Source organism: Entelurus aequoreus, linkage group LG10 (genome assembly GCF_033978785.1).
Source record: "Entelurus aequoreus isolate RoL-2023_Sb linkage group LG10, RoL_Eaeq_v1.1, whole genome shotgun sequence".
Classification (NCBI taxonomy): domain Eukaryota; kingdom Metazoa; phylum Chordata; class Actinopteri; order Syngnathiformes; family Syngnathidae; genus Entelurus; species Entelurus aequoreus.
In genome coordinates, this window is record NC_084740.1 from 41,581,940 (window position 1) to 41,600,462 (window position 18,523).

Here is an 18,523-nt window from a genome sequence, read left to right on the forward strand (position 1 = left end):
AATAAGTACTAAGCAAATATACTGCATAAGAAGGGACTCATAAATAACTGACATCATTTTTTTTACATACAATTATGTTAATAAATTAATAATGTTTTGTGATTATTCACATTAGTTAACTTGTTGATTCTAATCAGCCCTAATTATTGTTCTTTTTTAAAATTATTTAGTGTTAAATCTCTATCTCAACTTCAGGTATATCTGTCGATATGAAGTTAAAAATTTTTTTTCTGTTTTATGCCCTTTTTTTTGTCAAAGAAAACCCTGTTTTTATGGCAGTGACACAAAATATGCGATATTTTCCCCCAATAAATATTTTAAAGTGGAAAATTTGATGTGAACTAGTTGAAGCCTTAAATAGATCAATCATTCAGAGCACCATTGAATTTGTTTCTATGTTTTTTTTTTTGAGCAAGACAGTTTAAACAAACTAAATCCCACTGAAATTCTTGAGGATCCAAAAGGGCCCCACTCATAAAAGTGTTAAAAATAAATAATTCGCTTTCAACACTTAAGTCTCGAGATCACCTTCAGATTTATCCGTCAATTATCCGTTTTTATAATGTTTTTAGGCTTTCTTGTTTGTTTTTTTCCTTTTTGTCAACAAAAACTTTGTTTTTTTTAATACGGCAAACACACAAAATATGCAATATTTCCCGCAAAAAATATTCCAAAGTGGAATACGATCAATGTTATAAAAGGGGAATCCTTAAATAGGTCAATAATTCATAACGACGTTGATTTTGATTAATTATTTATTTATTTATTTTTAAGTAAATGACAGTTTAAAAAAAAAAAAATCTGCCTGCTTGGCAGCTTTTTATTATTAGAGTCAACATTGCAGCTTTTTTCACGTTACATTTCACCTGGTCCCTTTTTTATTCCACTTCTTTATGTTTTCATATTTGTATATGTATTTTTTTTTAAATAGTATTATTAAAATGTGGCAGGCCGTTAAAAATTAACTGCGGGCTGTAAATGGACACTCCTTCTCTATCGCGGAAAATATTAAATTTATGAATAATAAGTCTTAATTAATGGAAATTAATTTACCACGGTCAGGCCCGTAACCAATTAAAAGCAATAAACGCGAGATTACTGGATAGAAAAGGGACAGATGTTAAATGAATATTTATTGGAGCATGGTGTACCTATTTGATACATTTGTCTGCCTATGACCCAAGTTACGTTTTTAAATATAATTTGTATTTGCTTTATATATGCTACAAATTATTTTGTTGTACTCACGCCCAACGATTTTCAAGTTAAAGAAGCTCAACCTGTAAGTTTCCCCTCTCTTCTGTCCGCCATTTTCACTCTGGTGGCTCTAAATTGACTCAGCAGTTCCATTGAATTTTTAAAAATTGAATTATATTTATATAATTCAATTAAAATATATTGAATTATATTTATATAGCCCTTTTTCTCTGGTGACTCAAAGCGCTTTACATAGTGAAACCCAATATCTAAGTTATATTTAAAGCAGTGTGGGTGGCACTGGGAGCAGGTGGGTAAAGTGGATTTGCCCAAGGACACAACGGCAATGACTAGGATGGCAGAAGCAGGGATCAAACCTGGAACCCTCAAGTCTGGCACGGCCGCTCTACCAATCGAGCTATACCGCCACCTGTTGTTGTAGGTGCTCCGAGCACAAGGGCAGGGTGGAATAATACTGCCATAAGTTTTAACTTGAAGAAAATTGTCGTTTATTAATTAAAGAACATTGTTGGCAGCACGGTGGCACAGGGGTACGAAGGTCCTGAGTTCAATCCTTTCTGTGTGGAGTTTGCATGTCCTCCCCGTGACTGCGTGGGTTCCCTCCGGGTACTCCGGCTTCCTCCCACCTCCAAAGACATGCACCTGGGGATAGGCTCCTCCCACCTCCAAAGACATGCACCTGGGGATAGGCTCCTCTCACCTCCAAAGACATGCACCTGGGGATAGGTTGATTGGCAACACTAAATGGGCCCTAGTGTGTGAATTTTGTCAGTCTATCTGTGTTGGCCCTGTGATGAGGTGGCGACTTGTCCAGGGTGTACCCCGCCTTCCGCCCCAATGCAGCTGAGATAGGCTCCAGCACCCCCCGCGACCCCGAAAGGGACAAGCGGTAGAAAATGGATGGATGTTTTTATCTTACGAATCTTTTTTTTTACTCGCTGAAATTTTTTTTTTTTTTAATTGCAAAACGCTTTTTTTAATTGAAGATATTTGTTTTTATGATTTTAAATCGTTTTTTTTAATGGAAGAAAATTGTTTTTATGCTCGCAATTTTTTTATTTTTTTTATTTAATACGTTTTTTTTTCTGTCTTGTTAAACGTTTTTTTACTTGTATTGATTGATTGAAACTTTTATTGGTAGATTGCACAGTACAGTACATATTCCGTACAATTGACCACCAAATGTAGGGATGTCCAATAATGGCTTTTTGCCGATATCCGATATTCCGATATTGTCCAACTCTCAATTATTGATACCGATATCAACCGGTACCGATATAAACAGTCGTGGAATTAACACATTATTATGCCTAATTTGGACAACCAGGTATGGTGAAGATAAGGTCATTTTTTAAAAAATGAATAAAATAAAATAAGATAAATAACTTAAAAACATTTTCTTGAAAAAAATAAAGTAAACCAATATAAAAACAGTTACATACAAACTAGTAATTAATGGAAATGAGTAAAATTAACTGTTAAAGGTTAGTACTATTAGTGGACCAGCAGCACGCACAATCATGTGTGCTTACGGACTGTATCCCTTGCAGACTGTATTGATATATAGTGATATATAGGAACCAGAATATTAATAACAGAAAGAAACAACCCTTTTGTGTGAATGAGGGGAGGGTTTTTTTTTGGGTTGGTGTACTAATTGTAATTGTATCTTGTGTTTTTTATGTTGATTTAATTAAAAAATTAAAAAATTAAAAAAACGATACCGATAATAAAAAAAAAAACAATACCGATCATTTCCGATATTACATTTGAAAGTATTTATCGGCCGCTATTATCGGACATCTCAAACTAAATGGTAACACCCGAATAAGTTTTTCAACCTGTTTAAAGGCCTACTGAAATGAATTTTTTAAAATTTAAACGGGGATAGCAGATCCATTCTATGTGTCATACTTGATCATTTCGCGATATTGCCATATTTTTGCTGAAAGGATTTAGTAGAGAACATCGACGATAAAGTTTGCAACTTTTGGTCTCTGATAAAAAAAAAGCCTTGCCCCTACCGGAAGTAGCGTGACGTAGTCAGTTGTTCGCTTCCTCATATTTTCCTACTGTTTTCAACGCAGCTAGAGCGATTCGGACCGAGAAAGCGACGATTACCCCATTAATTTGAGTGAGGATGAAAGATTCGCGGATGAGGAACGTTAGAGTGACGGACTAGAATGCAGTGCAAAACGCATTTTTTTTCGCTCTGACCGTAACTTAGGTACAAGCTGGCTTATTGGATTCCACACTCTCTCCTTTTTCTATTGTGGATCACGGATTTGTATTTCAAACCACCTCGGATACTATATCCTCTTGAAAATGAGAGTCGAGAACGCGAAATGGACATTCACAGTGACTTTTATCTCCATGACAATACATCGGCGAAGCTCTTTAGCTACTGAGCTAACGTGATAGCATCTGGCTCAAATGCAGATAGAAACAAAATAAATAAACCCCTGACTGGAAGGATAGACAGAAGATCAACAATACTATTAAACCATGGACATGTAACTACACGGTTAATAATTCTCAGCCTGGCAAAGCTTAACAATGCTGTTGCTAACGACGCTGAAGCTAACTTAGCAACTTAGCAACCGGACCTCACAGAGCTATGATAAAACATTAGCGCTCCACCTACGCCAGCCAGCCCTCATCTGCTCATCAACACCCGTGCTCACCTGCGTCCCAGCGATCGACGGCGCGACGAAGGACTTCACCCGATCACAGATGCGGTTGGCGGCTAGCGTTGGCTAGCGCGTCTCCTATCCAAGTAAGTCCTCCTTGTTGTGTTGCTGCAGCCAGCCGCTAATACACCGATCCCACCTACAACTTTCTTCTTTGCAGTCTCCATTGTTCATTAAACAAATTGCAAAAGATTCACCAACACAGATGTCCAGAATACTGTGGAATTTTGAGATGAAAACAGAGCTTTTTTGTATTGGCTTCAATGGGCTACCAATACTCCTGTTTCACTGGCCACGTCACGCGCATACGTCATCATCCAAAGGCGTTTTCAACCGGAAGTTTAGCGGGAAATTTAAAATTGCACTTTATAAGTTAACCCGGCCGTATTGGCATGTGTTGCAATGTTAAGATTTCATATATAAACTATCAGACTGCGTGGTCGCTAGTAGTGGCTTTCAGTAGGCCTTTAAGTCGGGGTCCACGTTAATCAATAGGTGAGGACCGACATCCGGGCAACTGAGCTACATACGGGTTCTTCGAGCCATAGCAACCAGACTGGCGTTGAAAACAAACCGTTGTCATTACTCTTTAACCTGTCGACCTACGCTGGTTAAACCCGTCATTCTGCCTCCAAAATGCCGAAAAACTGTGTTGTTTTTGGTTGTGCTAACCACAACTGGAAACAGGGAAAACAAAGGTTGTATTTTGTTCTGCCAAAGCGTGATAAAAGCCCACAGAGACGAGACAAATGGCTCACAGCTTTACACCGGGAAAACGAGGACGGTTCTCACTGGAGTCCCCCAAAGTCCCGGGTCGTGTGTTCGGATCACTTCGTTTCTGGTAAATATAAGGAACAAAAATCCACCTTCTTAACCACAACTTGGCTATACCGTCCGTGCTAATGTTGTACTTGTTGAATTTGTACCTTATAACGTTCGACAGCTGAAGTTGTTGTTGTACAAAAATAACATGCGGTATATACTATATAGTCTATAGCCTAGCTAGCTATTTTCGAAAACCGGTTTCGTTTAAATTTGCACTTAACAGTTGGGGTTTTAAAAACCAATAAACCCTATAATTTTCATGTTGCCATTTAATCAACTTTTCAAGACAGTCGCAAAATGCTGTCTGCAAGACTTTTCAATACAAAGACATATATTTTGTACATTATTCGCCTGCTGTACTGCGCCTTCATAAGGCTACAACTTACAAGGACCAGGCTACTAGGGGTCAGTCTGCTTTCGTTTGGGGTTTTTTGCCGGACATTCCAGTATTATTTACCCGTAATCTTGGTATTACTTTCCTCATTAGGTTATTTTGCCACCTCCCCCTTCTCTGTTTAAACTCTTCTTTGTTGTACTTAAACAATACATGTAGCCCTCAAATCTCTCAATATTTTATTCACTAACACTTGATCTTGTTGTTGATAATTTCCGCGTCTCTTTATTAGTAGCGCGCAGGCTAAGCTAACTAGCAAGCTAAGCTAAGCCTGAGAAGCTTTAAAGTTCACTGAGACGAGTCTGACGCAAATAATACATTTTCGTTTTTTCACACGATATGCAAATAAGTAAAAATGCGTAAATGAAGGATTTAACGCCGACTTCCAAGCCACAACGCCCGTTAAATGCTTTTTCTGTCAATGCTGTGTTCGCTGTGAGCTGGTTTGTTTTCAACGAATTCCCGGTTGCTAGGGGATTGGTAGGCGGAAGTGACGTAGGTCCGCCCTCACCTATTCATGGTAAAAATGTAGAAATTAGATTTTTTTATTTTTACTTGAAAAACGTTGTCTTAATCAGAGAAAATAGTTGTTGTTTATACTCGCGAATCGCTGGACGCGAGTAAAAACATTTTTGTGTGTTTGGCATTTGTCATTTCACTCCATACTTTTGTGTCCCTTGATGTGTTTACCGAGCCAAAGAATGACAACAGCGCCTCTTGTCCTTGTCCCCGCCCCCAAACGCCATTCATTGGCTCCCCGCGGCTGCCAATCTAGGTGGGCGTGGCCTGCCGCCAAAGGCTGGTTCCAGTAAAAGTCCTTCCACGCTGACAACACTCAGTCAACAGGCGACGCCGCGCACTTCAACAACCTTTTTTTTGTTTTTTAAACCCTACGCATTTGTTTTTTTTTCCACCTTTAGAGGTTTAACTTCGCGAATCCGTTTGGGATGTGACGTCCAGAGAGGACTTTCTTGCGCCCAGGCGGAGCCCCGCGTTTCTCGGACATTTGTTTACTTCTTTTTTTCCGGCACAGCGAACCTTTTTTTATTTACCGCTACATTTCGCACATGACTTTGTAACACCTGGCAACATTTCGTACATGACTTTGTAACACCTGGCAACGTTTCGTACATGACATTGTAACACCTGGCAACTTTTTTTTTTTTTTTACCGCCACATTTTGCCCATGACATTGTTACACCTGGCAACATTTCGCACATGACATCGTAACACCTGGCAACATCACCTGTCGACCATGGCGGAAGCGGCCCAGCAGCCACACCTGGTGGAGATTGACCCGGACTTCGAGCCCCTGGCCCGGCCCCGGTCGTGCACTTGGCCCCTGCCCCGGCCGGAGTTCACCAACCCTGGCGACTCCAACACCTCCTCGCCGGTGCCGTCCGTCAAGCAGGAGCCGGCCGGCAACGTGGAGTTCATCAACAACCTCAGCCTTCTGGAGGAGCGCGATGAGAAGCCGGTGCTTCTGTGCAGCGACTTCCAGTGTCGGGAGACGACGTGCGTCCACCGGCATCAGCAGCTCCAGCAGCAGCAGGTGCCCCTGCTCTCCTCGCCGGCTGCCTCGTCTTCCTCCGCGGCCGCTGCCCAGAGGAAGAGCAGCTCCTCCCGGCGGAACGCGTGGGGGAATATGTCTTACGCCGACCTCATCACCAAAGCTATCGAGAGTTCCCCGGAGAACCGCCTGACGCTGTCCCAGATCTACGACTGGATGGTGAAGAGCGTGCCTTATTTCAAAGACAAGGGGGACAGCAACAGCTCTGCCGGGTGGAAGGTAGGCGCTGGTTTGGTCTTTTGGTGGGTCCGACACGCTGGGAATATGTCACTTTGTTGTGGACTTTCTTCAACAAAGTTGTTGTTTTTTGGAAGGACTTGATTTGTCTCTTCTTGTTCTCATTCAGAGATGGCATTTCAAAGATTGCATCTTTATTATATAAATGTATGTATGTATATATGTGTGCATGTATATATATATATATATATATATATGTATGTATGTATGTATGTATGTATGTGTATGCATGTATGTATGTGTATGTATGTATATATATATATATATATATATATATATATATATATATATATATATATATATATATATATATATATGTATGTATGTATGTATGTATGTATGTATGTATGTATGCATGTATATATGTATGTATACATATGTATGTATACATGTATGTATACATATGTATGTATGTATATATATACATATATATATATATGTATACATGTATGTATATATGTATGTATGTATATATATATATATATATATATATATATATATATATATATATATATGTATACATGTATGTATATATATATATGTATACATGTATGTATATATATATATATATATATATATATATATATATATATATATATATATATATATATATATATATATATATATATATATATACGTATACATACATATACATGTGTATACATATACATGTGTATATATACATATATATACATATACATGTATATATACATATATATACATGTATGTATATATGTATGTATGCATGTATATGTATGTATGCATGTATATATATGTATGTATGTATGCATATATATGTATGTATGCATGTATGCATATATATGTATATATGCATATATATGTATATATGCATGTATGTATATATATATATGCATGTATGTATATATATATATATATGCATGTATGTATATATATATATATATATATGTATATATGTATATACATATATGCATGTATACAGTATATATATACATGTATGTATGTATATGTATACATATGTATGTATATATGTATGTGTATGTATATATGTATGTATATATATTTGTGTGTATGTATATATGTATGCATGTATATATGTATGTGTATGTATATATGTATGCCTATGTATGTATGTATGTATATATATGTATATATGTATGCATGTATATATGTATGTATATATGTATGCATGTATATATGTATGTATGTATATATGTATGCATGTATATATGTATGTATATATGTATGCATGTATATATGTATGTATATATGTATGCGTGTATGTATGTATCTATGTATGTATGTATTTATGTATATATATATATTTATGTATGTATCTATGTATACATGTACATATGTACGTATATATATATGGATGTGTGTGTGTATATATACTGTATGTATATATATATATATATATATATATATATATATATATATATATATATATATATATATATATATATATATATGTATATATATATTATATATTATATTATATATTATAAATATTATATATATATATATATATATATATATATATATATATATATATATATATATATATATATATATATATATATATACATACAGTACAGGCCAAAAGTTTGGACACACCTTCTCATTCAATGGGTTTTCTTTATTTTAATGACTATTTACATCAGGGGTGTCAAACGTACCTACATATGTTAATATAAATATATATATATATATGTATATGTATGTGTATGTGTTCAAGTAAAAAAAAAACTGTTTTAGCCCCGAGTGTTCGTGTGGAGTTCAGAATAGAGATGTGACCTTCGCGAACGAGTCGAGTGTTTTGAACGGCTTTTTAAAGTGAACGACAAGAACCGTTTCGCAGTTACGAGCCGTTTGCTTGAGAGCCCTTTTATTGAAAATTGCCAGGGCATGTTTTAAAGTAGTTCAGGTGTGAACGCCAGGTAGAGAGTATGTTTTGTTTTTTGTTTAAGGAACTTGTTTTTCTCAAGGAAACAATCACGCAACACAATGTAATGAATCACAGGTAGCAGCTATGAGATTCGGATCGGAATAATTCGAACCGTATACACGATTGGTGGGAATTATTACCAAACATTGAAGGGGAACTGCACTTTTTGGGGGAATTTTGTCTTGTAAGACAATAACACATTTTTTTTTCTTTTTATGCATTCTAAATCATAAATAAACACTAGCAAATGTCAGCTAACAATGGATCTCATGGGAATCGCTCTATTCCGCCTATAAAGCCCTCTAAAACATCCATACATGTTTTATATACATGCTGTAAGTATATATGTAATCTATATAACATGTAATATTTACATATGTTAAGCATACGGTGGCGCATTAATTTCAACAAAGCATCACAATGTTCACTTTTTCCTTAAACAACAACAACACTACTAATCATGGCAGACTTGATGAGAGACAACAAAGACTACTTTGGGACAAATGATGATCCAGAAACGTATATTTTTGAGCCTGAAAATAAGGAGGATGACCTACAAGTTTTAAGAAGCTCTGTGTTAAACACATGCAGCTTTAGTGAAACACTAAGTATCATTTAGCAGTATAGCTCAGTGCTAAACAAGATATACAAACATAATAAAACAATCACTTACTGTACAATGTCTGCTATCACTGGGATGTTAAATGAATGGATGTTTATACCTTCCTGTTTAGATGAAGAAGTAACTATAATCCTCTAGAAGGGTTGAACAAAAAGTGCCTCAATTTAGTATTTTTTTGTGTCGTTCTCGCCGAGTTGGATGTCAAAGTTGACCAACTTGTGGGTTTATGTCCACAACATTCTACTATCCAGGTGAGAGGCATTATTAATAATCTAGATGTAACTTTCACCAGCTCAGAGGCGATGCAGCGGCTCAATATGCATGAAGAAACAGACGCTTGTGAAGGATCGAAGTTCCTTTGGAATTATTTTCCATTTACACTTCTTCCTTTGTTTAGGTTTTTAATATACACATAAAACAAACATTAAAAAAGTATGACGTCCATTGTGTATTTTGCGCCAATAAAATAGAAGGTTTAGTGTTAATACATTCACAAAATAAACGCAATACGCACATAGAAAGTAAACAACATCCACAGCCATACTTGGCAACCCTCCCGATTTTCCCGGGAGACTCCCGAATTTCAGTGCCCCTCCTGAAAATCTCCCGGGGCAACCATTCTCCCGAATTTCTCCCGATTTCCACCCGGACAACTATATTGGGGGCGTGCCTTAAAGGCACTGCCTTTAGCGTCCTCTACAACCTGTCGTCACGCCCGCTTTTCCTCCATACAAACAGCGTGATGGCCCAGTCACATAATATATGAGGCTTTAACACACACACAAGGGAATGCAATGCATACTCGATCAACAGCCATACAGGTCACACTGAGGGTGGCCATATCAACACCTTTAACACTGTTACAAATATGCGCCACACTGTGAACCCACAGCAAACAAGAATGACAAACACATTTTGGGAGAACATCCGCTCCATAACACAACAGAACAAATACCCAGAATCCCTTGCAGCACTAACTCTTCCGGGGCGCTACAATATACACCCCACCCCCCCTCCCCCCATCTCCCGAATTCGGAGGTCTCAAGGTTGGCAAGTATGTCCACAGCACACACTTAAACCTGAGGTGTAGCGTTATCGCCCTCTACTGGTCAAATTCGACGCTGCATGTATTAAACGAGCTTGGATCGCCAGAGAATTACTCGGACACGACCACGGATACTAAAGACAGCACAAAGTCAGCGATTCCAACACAAATCAAACAAAATATGTTTATGGACGATATCTATTTATAAAGATCTGACCAAGTTTCGTGATGTTTGGATTTCAGTGTACGTCGTTTAAAATGTCCGAAACAAAAAACGTTGACTGGAGCACTGACTCGGGGCAGAACATTCATACTTTGTTGTCCCGTCACTGTTAAAAGTCCGATTTTTGCAATTCATTTTGACTTTATTCATGGTCGATAGTGGCATTTTTTTGTTGTAGTCTTCTTCTACTCCTCACCCCACTGCTGTGTGACACAGATGCCTCGCTTTAGCCCCCTGCCGGGTGGCGGGAGTACTGCACGCATGATCAACCCTAGTCTGAATGGTTGGCATGATGTTTGGCAGGCCAAACGTAAAGCTTCAACCAGCCATATTGTACTGAGCAACCAGGACGAAGGCACGTATTGCAGTAAGTTCTTTTTCCAGCTTCACATTGGTCGTGTTTCACTTTCGACGCCATTCTCTGGGGGCATCGCAAACCAAAAAGCGTCCGAGTTTATCCTTCTCACTGAGGCCTGATAAGGTTTGGTGACGGGGCCACACGAGTTCACGCACGAGGCCTTCCAGTTTTTCGAAAGTTCAAAGAGATCCTCTGTTGCGTAAGGCGCGCACGTCACCGTTGTTTGTCACTGGCAGGCTTCGTGCACGGTCTCCCCAAACCTTTGTCCTGCCCCCTCTTCCCGCTCCCCAGACCGTGACAGTCATCTGACTTCTCCCCGCCGTGTGTGATTTGCGGCGTCCGCTGATTCAACAGCGCAGGCGTTCTGGCAGCGCGCGCGATGGAAACACAGGATTTAAGCTAATTCATGCAAAGTGAATGAAGCCGGATGAAATGGAACCCGTGAGCTAAGGCTGCGTGGCCCAAAACATGACACCAGAGGGGCGTAACACTTTCGATGTGGCGTGACGGGCAGATTTAGTGATGGAAATCTTTCCTCGCGCCGCGAAATGCAAGATTCATCACGACCTCCCCTCTGGCGGAAGTTGACAGTGTCCTCGTCTGTGATGTCTGGCTGAGAGTCCTTAAAGGGGAACTTTTTTATGCATTCTAAGTTGTAAATAATTGCTAGAAAGATTCAGCTAACAATGGAGGTAATTAGAGTCACTCTATTCCGCCTATAAAGCGCTCTAAAAACATCCAAACACCTCCATCAAGGTTAAACATAACGCTCAAGTATATATTAATGTAGTAACATTCATAATAACATGTAATATATACATGATGTAAGTATATGTCATGTAGTAACATTCATAATAACATGTAATATATACATGATGTAAGTATATATGTCATGTAGTAACATTCATAATAACATGTAATATATACATGATGTAAGTATATATGTCATGTAGTAACATTCATAATAACATGTAATATATACATGATGTAAGTATATATGTAATGTAGTAACATCCATAATAACATGTAATATATACATGATGTAAGTATATATGTCATGTAGTAACATTCATAATAACATGTAATATATACATGATGTAAGTATATATGTCATGTAGTAACATTCATAATAACATGTAATATATACATTATGTAAGTATATATGTAATGTAGTAACATTCTTAATAACATGTAATATATACATGATGTAAGTACCGTATATATGTAATGTAGTAACATTCATAATAACACGTCATATAAACATGATGTAAGTATATATGTAATGTAGTAACATCCATAATAACATGTAATATATACATGATGTAAGTATATATGTAATGTAGTAACATTCATAATAACATGTAATATATACATGATGTAAGTATATATGTAATGTAGTAACATTCATAATAACATGTAATATAAACATGATGTAAGTATATATGTAATGTAGTAACATTCATAATAACATGTAATATATACATGATGTAAGTATATATGTAATGTAGTAACATTCATAATAACATGTAATATATACATGATGTCAGTATATATGTAATGTGGTAACATTCATAATAACATGTAATATATACATGATGTAAGTATATATGTAATGTAACAATTTCATAATAACTTGTAATATTTACTTATTTTAATATTTTTAAGCATACGGTGGCATATCAATTTTCACTTTTCTTTTCAACAACAACAACAACAATGCTACTAATCATGGCAGACTTAATTAGAGACAACAAATATGTTTTTCCTTTTTTACGCATTCTAAATCGTAAATAAACACTATCAAAAGTCAGCTAACAATGTATCTCATGGGAATTGCTCTATTCCGCCTATAAAGCACTCTAAAAACATCCATCAATGTTTTATTTACACGCTGTAAGTATATATGTAATGTAGTAACATTTATATAACATATAATATTTATGTATTTTGCATATTTTAAGCATACATCGGCGCATTCATTTCAACAAGGCATCACAATGTTCACTTTTACCTTCAACAGAAACTCAACTAATTATGGCAGACTTCATGAGAGAGAACAAAGACTACTTTGGGACAAATTATAACCAGAAACTTCTATTGTTGAGCCTGAATATACAGAGAATGACCTACAAGTTTTAGGAGCTGATGCAGTCCTAGTGAAACACTAAGCATCATGTAGCAGTATTGCTAAGTGCTAAACAAGATGTACAAACCATCAACATAATAAAACAATCACTTACTGTACAATGTCTGCTCTCACTGGAATAAAGACTGATGGGATGTTTATATCTTCCCCTTCATAATCCTTATGAGGGTAAAAAAAAAAAAAGAAGTGTATTTTTTTGGTGTCGTTCTCGCCGAGTTGGACGCGGAACTTGACCAACTTGTTGGTTTATGTCCACAACCTTCTTTTATCCAGGTGAGAGGCATGATTTGTAAACTAGAATGAACTTTCGCCAACTCCGAGGCGATGCAGCAGCTCAATATGTCAATATAGCAGCATAAGCCAGTCAGCTCTCTGTGATCAATGCGACGCGAAAAGTAGTTCCTCAGTGTTAGCGCTTTTAACAACAATATCGCTAGCACTTGGTTAGTGTGATTCCCGAGCGCGGCCACCGCTGCTGCTCACTGCTCCCCTCACCTCCCCAACAAGGGGATGGGTCAAATGCAGAGGGTAATTTCACCACACCTAGTGTGTGCGTGACTATCAGTGGTACTTTAACTTTATTATTCAGGTCACAACTTGTAAATGGAGTATTGTTTGCACTTTTTGGATGTTTTTAGAGGGCGCAATAGTGTATTCCCATTAGCTGCATGTAGGGGTGTAACGGTACGTGTATTTGTATTGAACCGTTTCGGTACGGGGGTTTCGGTTCGGTTCGGAGGTGTACCGAACGAGTTTCCACACGAACATATTAAAGGCCTACTGAAAGCCACTACTAGCGACCACACAGTCTGATAGTTTATATATCAATGATGAAATCTTAACATTGAAACACATGCCAATACGGCCGGGTTAACTTATAAAGTGCAATTTTAAAATTCCCGCCACACTTCCGGTTGAAAAACTCCTTTGGATATGATTTATGCGCGTGACGTCACAAAATCCACGGAAGTGGTTGGACCCCATCGACCCGATACAAAAACCTCTTGTTTTCTTTGACAAAATTCCACAGTATTCTGGACATCTGTGTTGGTGAATCTTTTGCAATTTGTTTAATGAACAATGGAGGCTGCAAAGAAGAATGTTGTAGGTGGGATCGATCGGTGTATTAGCGGCTAAGTACAATACTTACAGCAACACAACAAGGACTACTTACTACGCCTAGCCGATGCTTGCCGCCAAACCCACGGATGAAGTCCTTCGTCGCACCGTCGATCGCTGGAACGCAGGTGAGCACGGCTGTTGATGGGAAGATGAGGGCTGGCTAGCGTAGGTGGAGCGCTAATGTTTTATCATAGTTCTGTGAGGTCCGGTTGCTAAGTTGCTAAATTAGCCTTAGCGTCGTTAGCAACAGCATTGTTAAGCCTTACCAGGCTGAACATTTTTAACCGTGTAGTTACATGTACATGGTTTAATAGTATTGTTGATCTTCTGTCTATCCTTCCAGTCAGGGGTTTATTTATTTTGTTTCTATCTTCATTTGAGAACGATGCTATCACGTTAGCTCAGTAGCTAAGTGTGTCACCGATGTATTGTCTTGGAGATAAAAGTCACTTTAAATGTCCATTTCGCGTGCTCGACTCTCATTTTCAAGAGGATATAGTATCCGAGGTGGTTTAAAATACAAATCCGTGATCCACAATAGAAAAAGGAGAGAGTGTGGAATCCAAAGAGCCAGCTTGTACCTAAGTTACGGTCAGAGCGAAAAAAGATACGTCCATCACTGCCTCTTTAGTCCTTCACTGTAACGTTCCTCATCTACGAATCTTTCATTCTCGCTCAAGTTAATGGGGTAATCGTCGCTTTGTCGCTCCGAATCTCTCGCTCCATTGTAAACAACGGGGAATTGTGAGGAATACTAGCTCCTGTGACGTCACGCTACTTCCGGTACAGGCAAGGCTTTTTTTATCAGCGAGCAAAAGTTGCGAACTTTATCGTCGATTTTCTCTACTAAATCCTTTCAGCAAAAATATGGCAATATCGCGAAATGATCAAGTATGACACATAGAATGGATCTGCTATTCCCGTTTAAATAAAAAAAATTCATTTCAGGAGGCCTTTAAGTAGCCGCCTCCGCTTCCTTCCGCCTCTGTCTCTGTCAGTCCTCTACACAGCACCCAGCATTGTCCCACCCACACAACCATCTGATTGGTTACAAACAGAGCGGTAACAGCCAATCAGCAGTGCGTATTCCGAGCGCATGTAGTCAGTGCTTAGCGTTTATAATAAACACCTCCCAGTCAACTACTAGTAACATCACTATGAGCCTGTTGACGTTTTAGAAATATAAAAGGCAGCTCAGCTCGCTCGCAGTCCTGGCTTGAGGTGAAGGCTAATTCACTTTTAGCGTAACGTTAGCTCATTTTGCGGTGTGTGTGTGTGTGTGTGTGTTACGGACAGCAAAGCCCTGTCTGTCTGTTATTTCACTTTACCCTTTTCTGTGTTGATTGAGCTGTGTTGAAGCAGCAAAAAAGGACATTATGTTAAATGAAGAGTTTCTGTCTCTGATAGTTGATATAATAATGTAAGTGCATCATAAAGCCTACATGAACTCCATGGTGTTCAGGGATGACTAGTCTCTCCTATTGCTATTGTACTATTTTTTTCAGCTATAGTTACATTAATCATTAGTAATGCAGCAGCCTAGTTTTGAATGGCAGGGTCCCTGCTATCACATGTTGATAAAAATATAACATTTACGTAATAAAAATCAACTACAGGCTTCCCAAATGCTGTAATAAATTAAGCATGATGAGTTGACTTGAAACTGTGTAATGTTGCACTTTTTATATGTAGAAGAAAAGTTTTGTCATTTTATTTAATCTGAGCAACAACTTGAGGCAGTTTAATGTTGATTAACGTGGGCAGAATTATTATAGTGTTCCCAATGTTAAAAGGATAAAGCCATTGTTTACAAATTTGGTAAATAAATAACCCAAAAATGTATATTTTGTTGTTTTCTTACTGTACCGAAAATGAACCGAACAGTGACCTCTAAACCGAGGTACGTACCGAATAGGGCTGTGAATCTTTGGGTGTCCCACGATTCAATTCAATATCAAATCTTGGGGTCAAGATTCGATTCAAAATCGATTTTTTTTTTTCAATTCAACACGATTCTCGATTCAAAAACGATTTTTTTTCCCGATTCAAAAGGATTGTCCATTCATTCAATACATAGATTTCAGCAGGATCTACCCCAGTCTGCTGACATGCAAGCAGAGTAGTAGATTTTTGTAAAAAGCTTTTATAATTGTAAAGGACAATGTTTTATCAACTGATTGCAATAATGTCCATTTGTTTGAACTATTAAATGAACCAAAAATATGACTTATTTTATCTTTGTGAAAATATTGGACACAGTGTGTTGTCAAGCTTATGAGATGCGATGCAAGTGTAAGCCACTGTGACACTATTGTTCATTTATTTTTATTTTTTATAAATGTCTAATGTCTAATATTGATACTGTTGTTGATAATATTCATTGTTGTTTCACTACTTTTGGTTTGTTCTGTGTCGTGTTTGTGTTGCTGGGTCGGGTTTGGTTTTGGAATTGTATTGCATTGTTATGGTATTGCTGTGTATTGTTTTGTTGGATTGATTAATTAAAAAAAAAAATAAATAATTAAAAATAATAATAAAATATAATTAAAAATCGATTTTTTAAAAATGAGAATCGATTCTGAATCGCACAACGTGAGAATCGCGATTCGAATTCGAATCGATTTCTTCCCACACCCCTAGTACCGAACCAACATTTTTGTGTACCGTTACACCCCTAGCTGCATGGTTAGCCACCTCTTACTTGCCTTATTTTACGAATTAGAATGCATAAAAAAACAAAACTTGCGTTCTTATATAAGGATTGTGAATAGGGATGTCCGATAATGGCTTTTTGCCGATATCCGATATTCCGATATTGTCCAACTCTTTAATTACCGATACCGATATCAACCGATACCGATATCAACCGATATATGCAGTCGTGGAATTAACACATTATTATGCCTAATTTGGACAACCAGGTATGGTGAAGATAAGGTACTTTTTTTAAAAATTAGTAAAATAAGATAAATTAATTAAAAACATTTTCTTGAATAAAAAAGAAAGTACAACAATATAAAAACAGTTACATAGAAACTAGTAATGAATGAAAATTAGTAAAATTAACTGTTAAAGGTTAGTACTATTAGTGGACCAGCAGCACGCACAATCATAATATCGGCAGGCCGATATTATCGGACATCTCTAATTGTGAATGATCGGCAAAATCCCCCCAACAAATAGTGCAGTTCTCCTTTAATGAGGCGGGCAGCGCTTCTTCAAAGGCAGCCGGAGAGCGCACACGCTGTTCACCCGTTTGACCTCCATGTTGACAAAAGCTTAAAAGTAACGTCGAGCCGTCGCATTGGGTCCCGTCAATCAGATTAGAGGGGGGCGGGCGGTGGGGGGCCGAAATTTTTAAAGCAGCTTGCGAGCGATAATTGAGTCCAGAGCTCCTGGAAAAGCTGACGGTAATAAAGTGTTGCGGGAGTGAACGTGCAGTTGTTGACCATATCATGGGCTTGATATGATATGTTGTGATTGTACACGGCGATACCGCTGTTGTTGTGAGTACAGTATCGGGTTATGCTGTGATTCCCACACACAGTGTGAGGTGGGATGAGTCACCCGTGTGACCTTTGACCCCACCTGCTCGAACATCTCGGTGAAAAACATCAATCGGGTTATTTGTCAAACACGAAAGTCGTGACTGAATGTTTGTTACACTCCTTGGAGGGAGGGTGTCTCTATCACATATTGATATCGCTCGGATATCAGCAAGAAAACAAGTGTGAGGGCTTGCGTGTAAATTGTGTGATGTCATCTGCGACACAAGCGGTCCTGCAACCTGTTTGCTTGCGTGTGATATCATCTGCGATACAAGCAGACCTGCAGCGTGTTTACGTGTGTGTGTGATATCATGTGCGATACAAGCAGTCCTGCAGCGTGTTTACTTGCGTGTGATATAATGTGCGATACAAGCAGTCCTGCAGCGTGTTTACTTGCGTGTGATATAATGTGCGATACAAGCAGTCCTGCAGCGTGTTTACTTGCGTGTGATATCAGGTGCGATACAAGCAGTCCTGCAGCGTGTTTACTTGCGTGTTATACAATGTGTGATACAAGCAGTCCTGCAGCGTGTTTATTTGCGTGTGATATCATGTGCGATACAAGCTGTCCTGCAGCGTGTTTACTTGTGTGTGTGAT

The 18,523-nt window shown here is 38.0% G+C and overlaps 1 protein-coding gene across 2 annotated transcripts in view; it reads left to right on the forward strand.

The window, feature by feature from the left end:
- Positions 1-5,795: 5,795 nt before the first annotated feature.
- Positions 5,796-18,523, forward strand: part of LOC133658642 (forkhead box protein O1-A-like) — a 115,074-nt gene continuing 102,346 nt past the window's right edge. Inside the window, exon 1 of one of the 2 annotated variants that reach the window (XM_062060887.1) lies at positions 5,796-6,916. In XM_062060887.1, coding sequence (XP_061916871.1) covers positions 6,383-6,916 — 534 coding nt within the window. In that variant the 5' untranslated portion in view covers positions 5,796-6,382. The remainder of the gene's footprint in view (positions 6,917-18,523) is intronic. The other variant, XR_009827503.1, reaches the window with a different exon arrangement.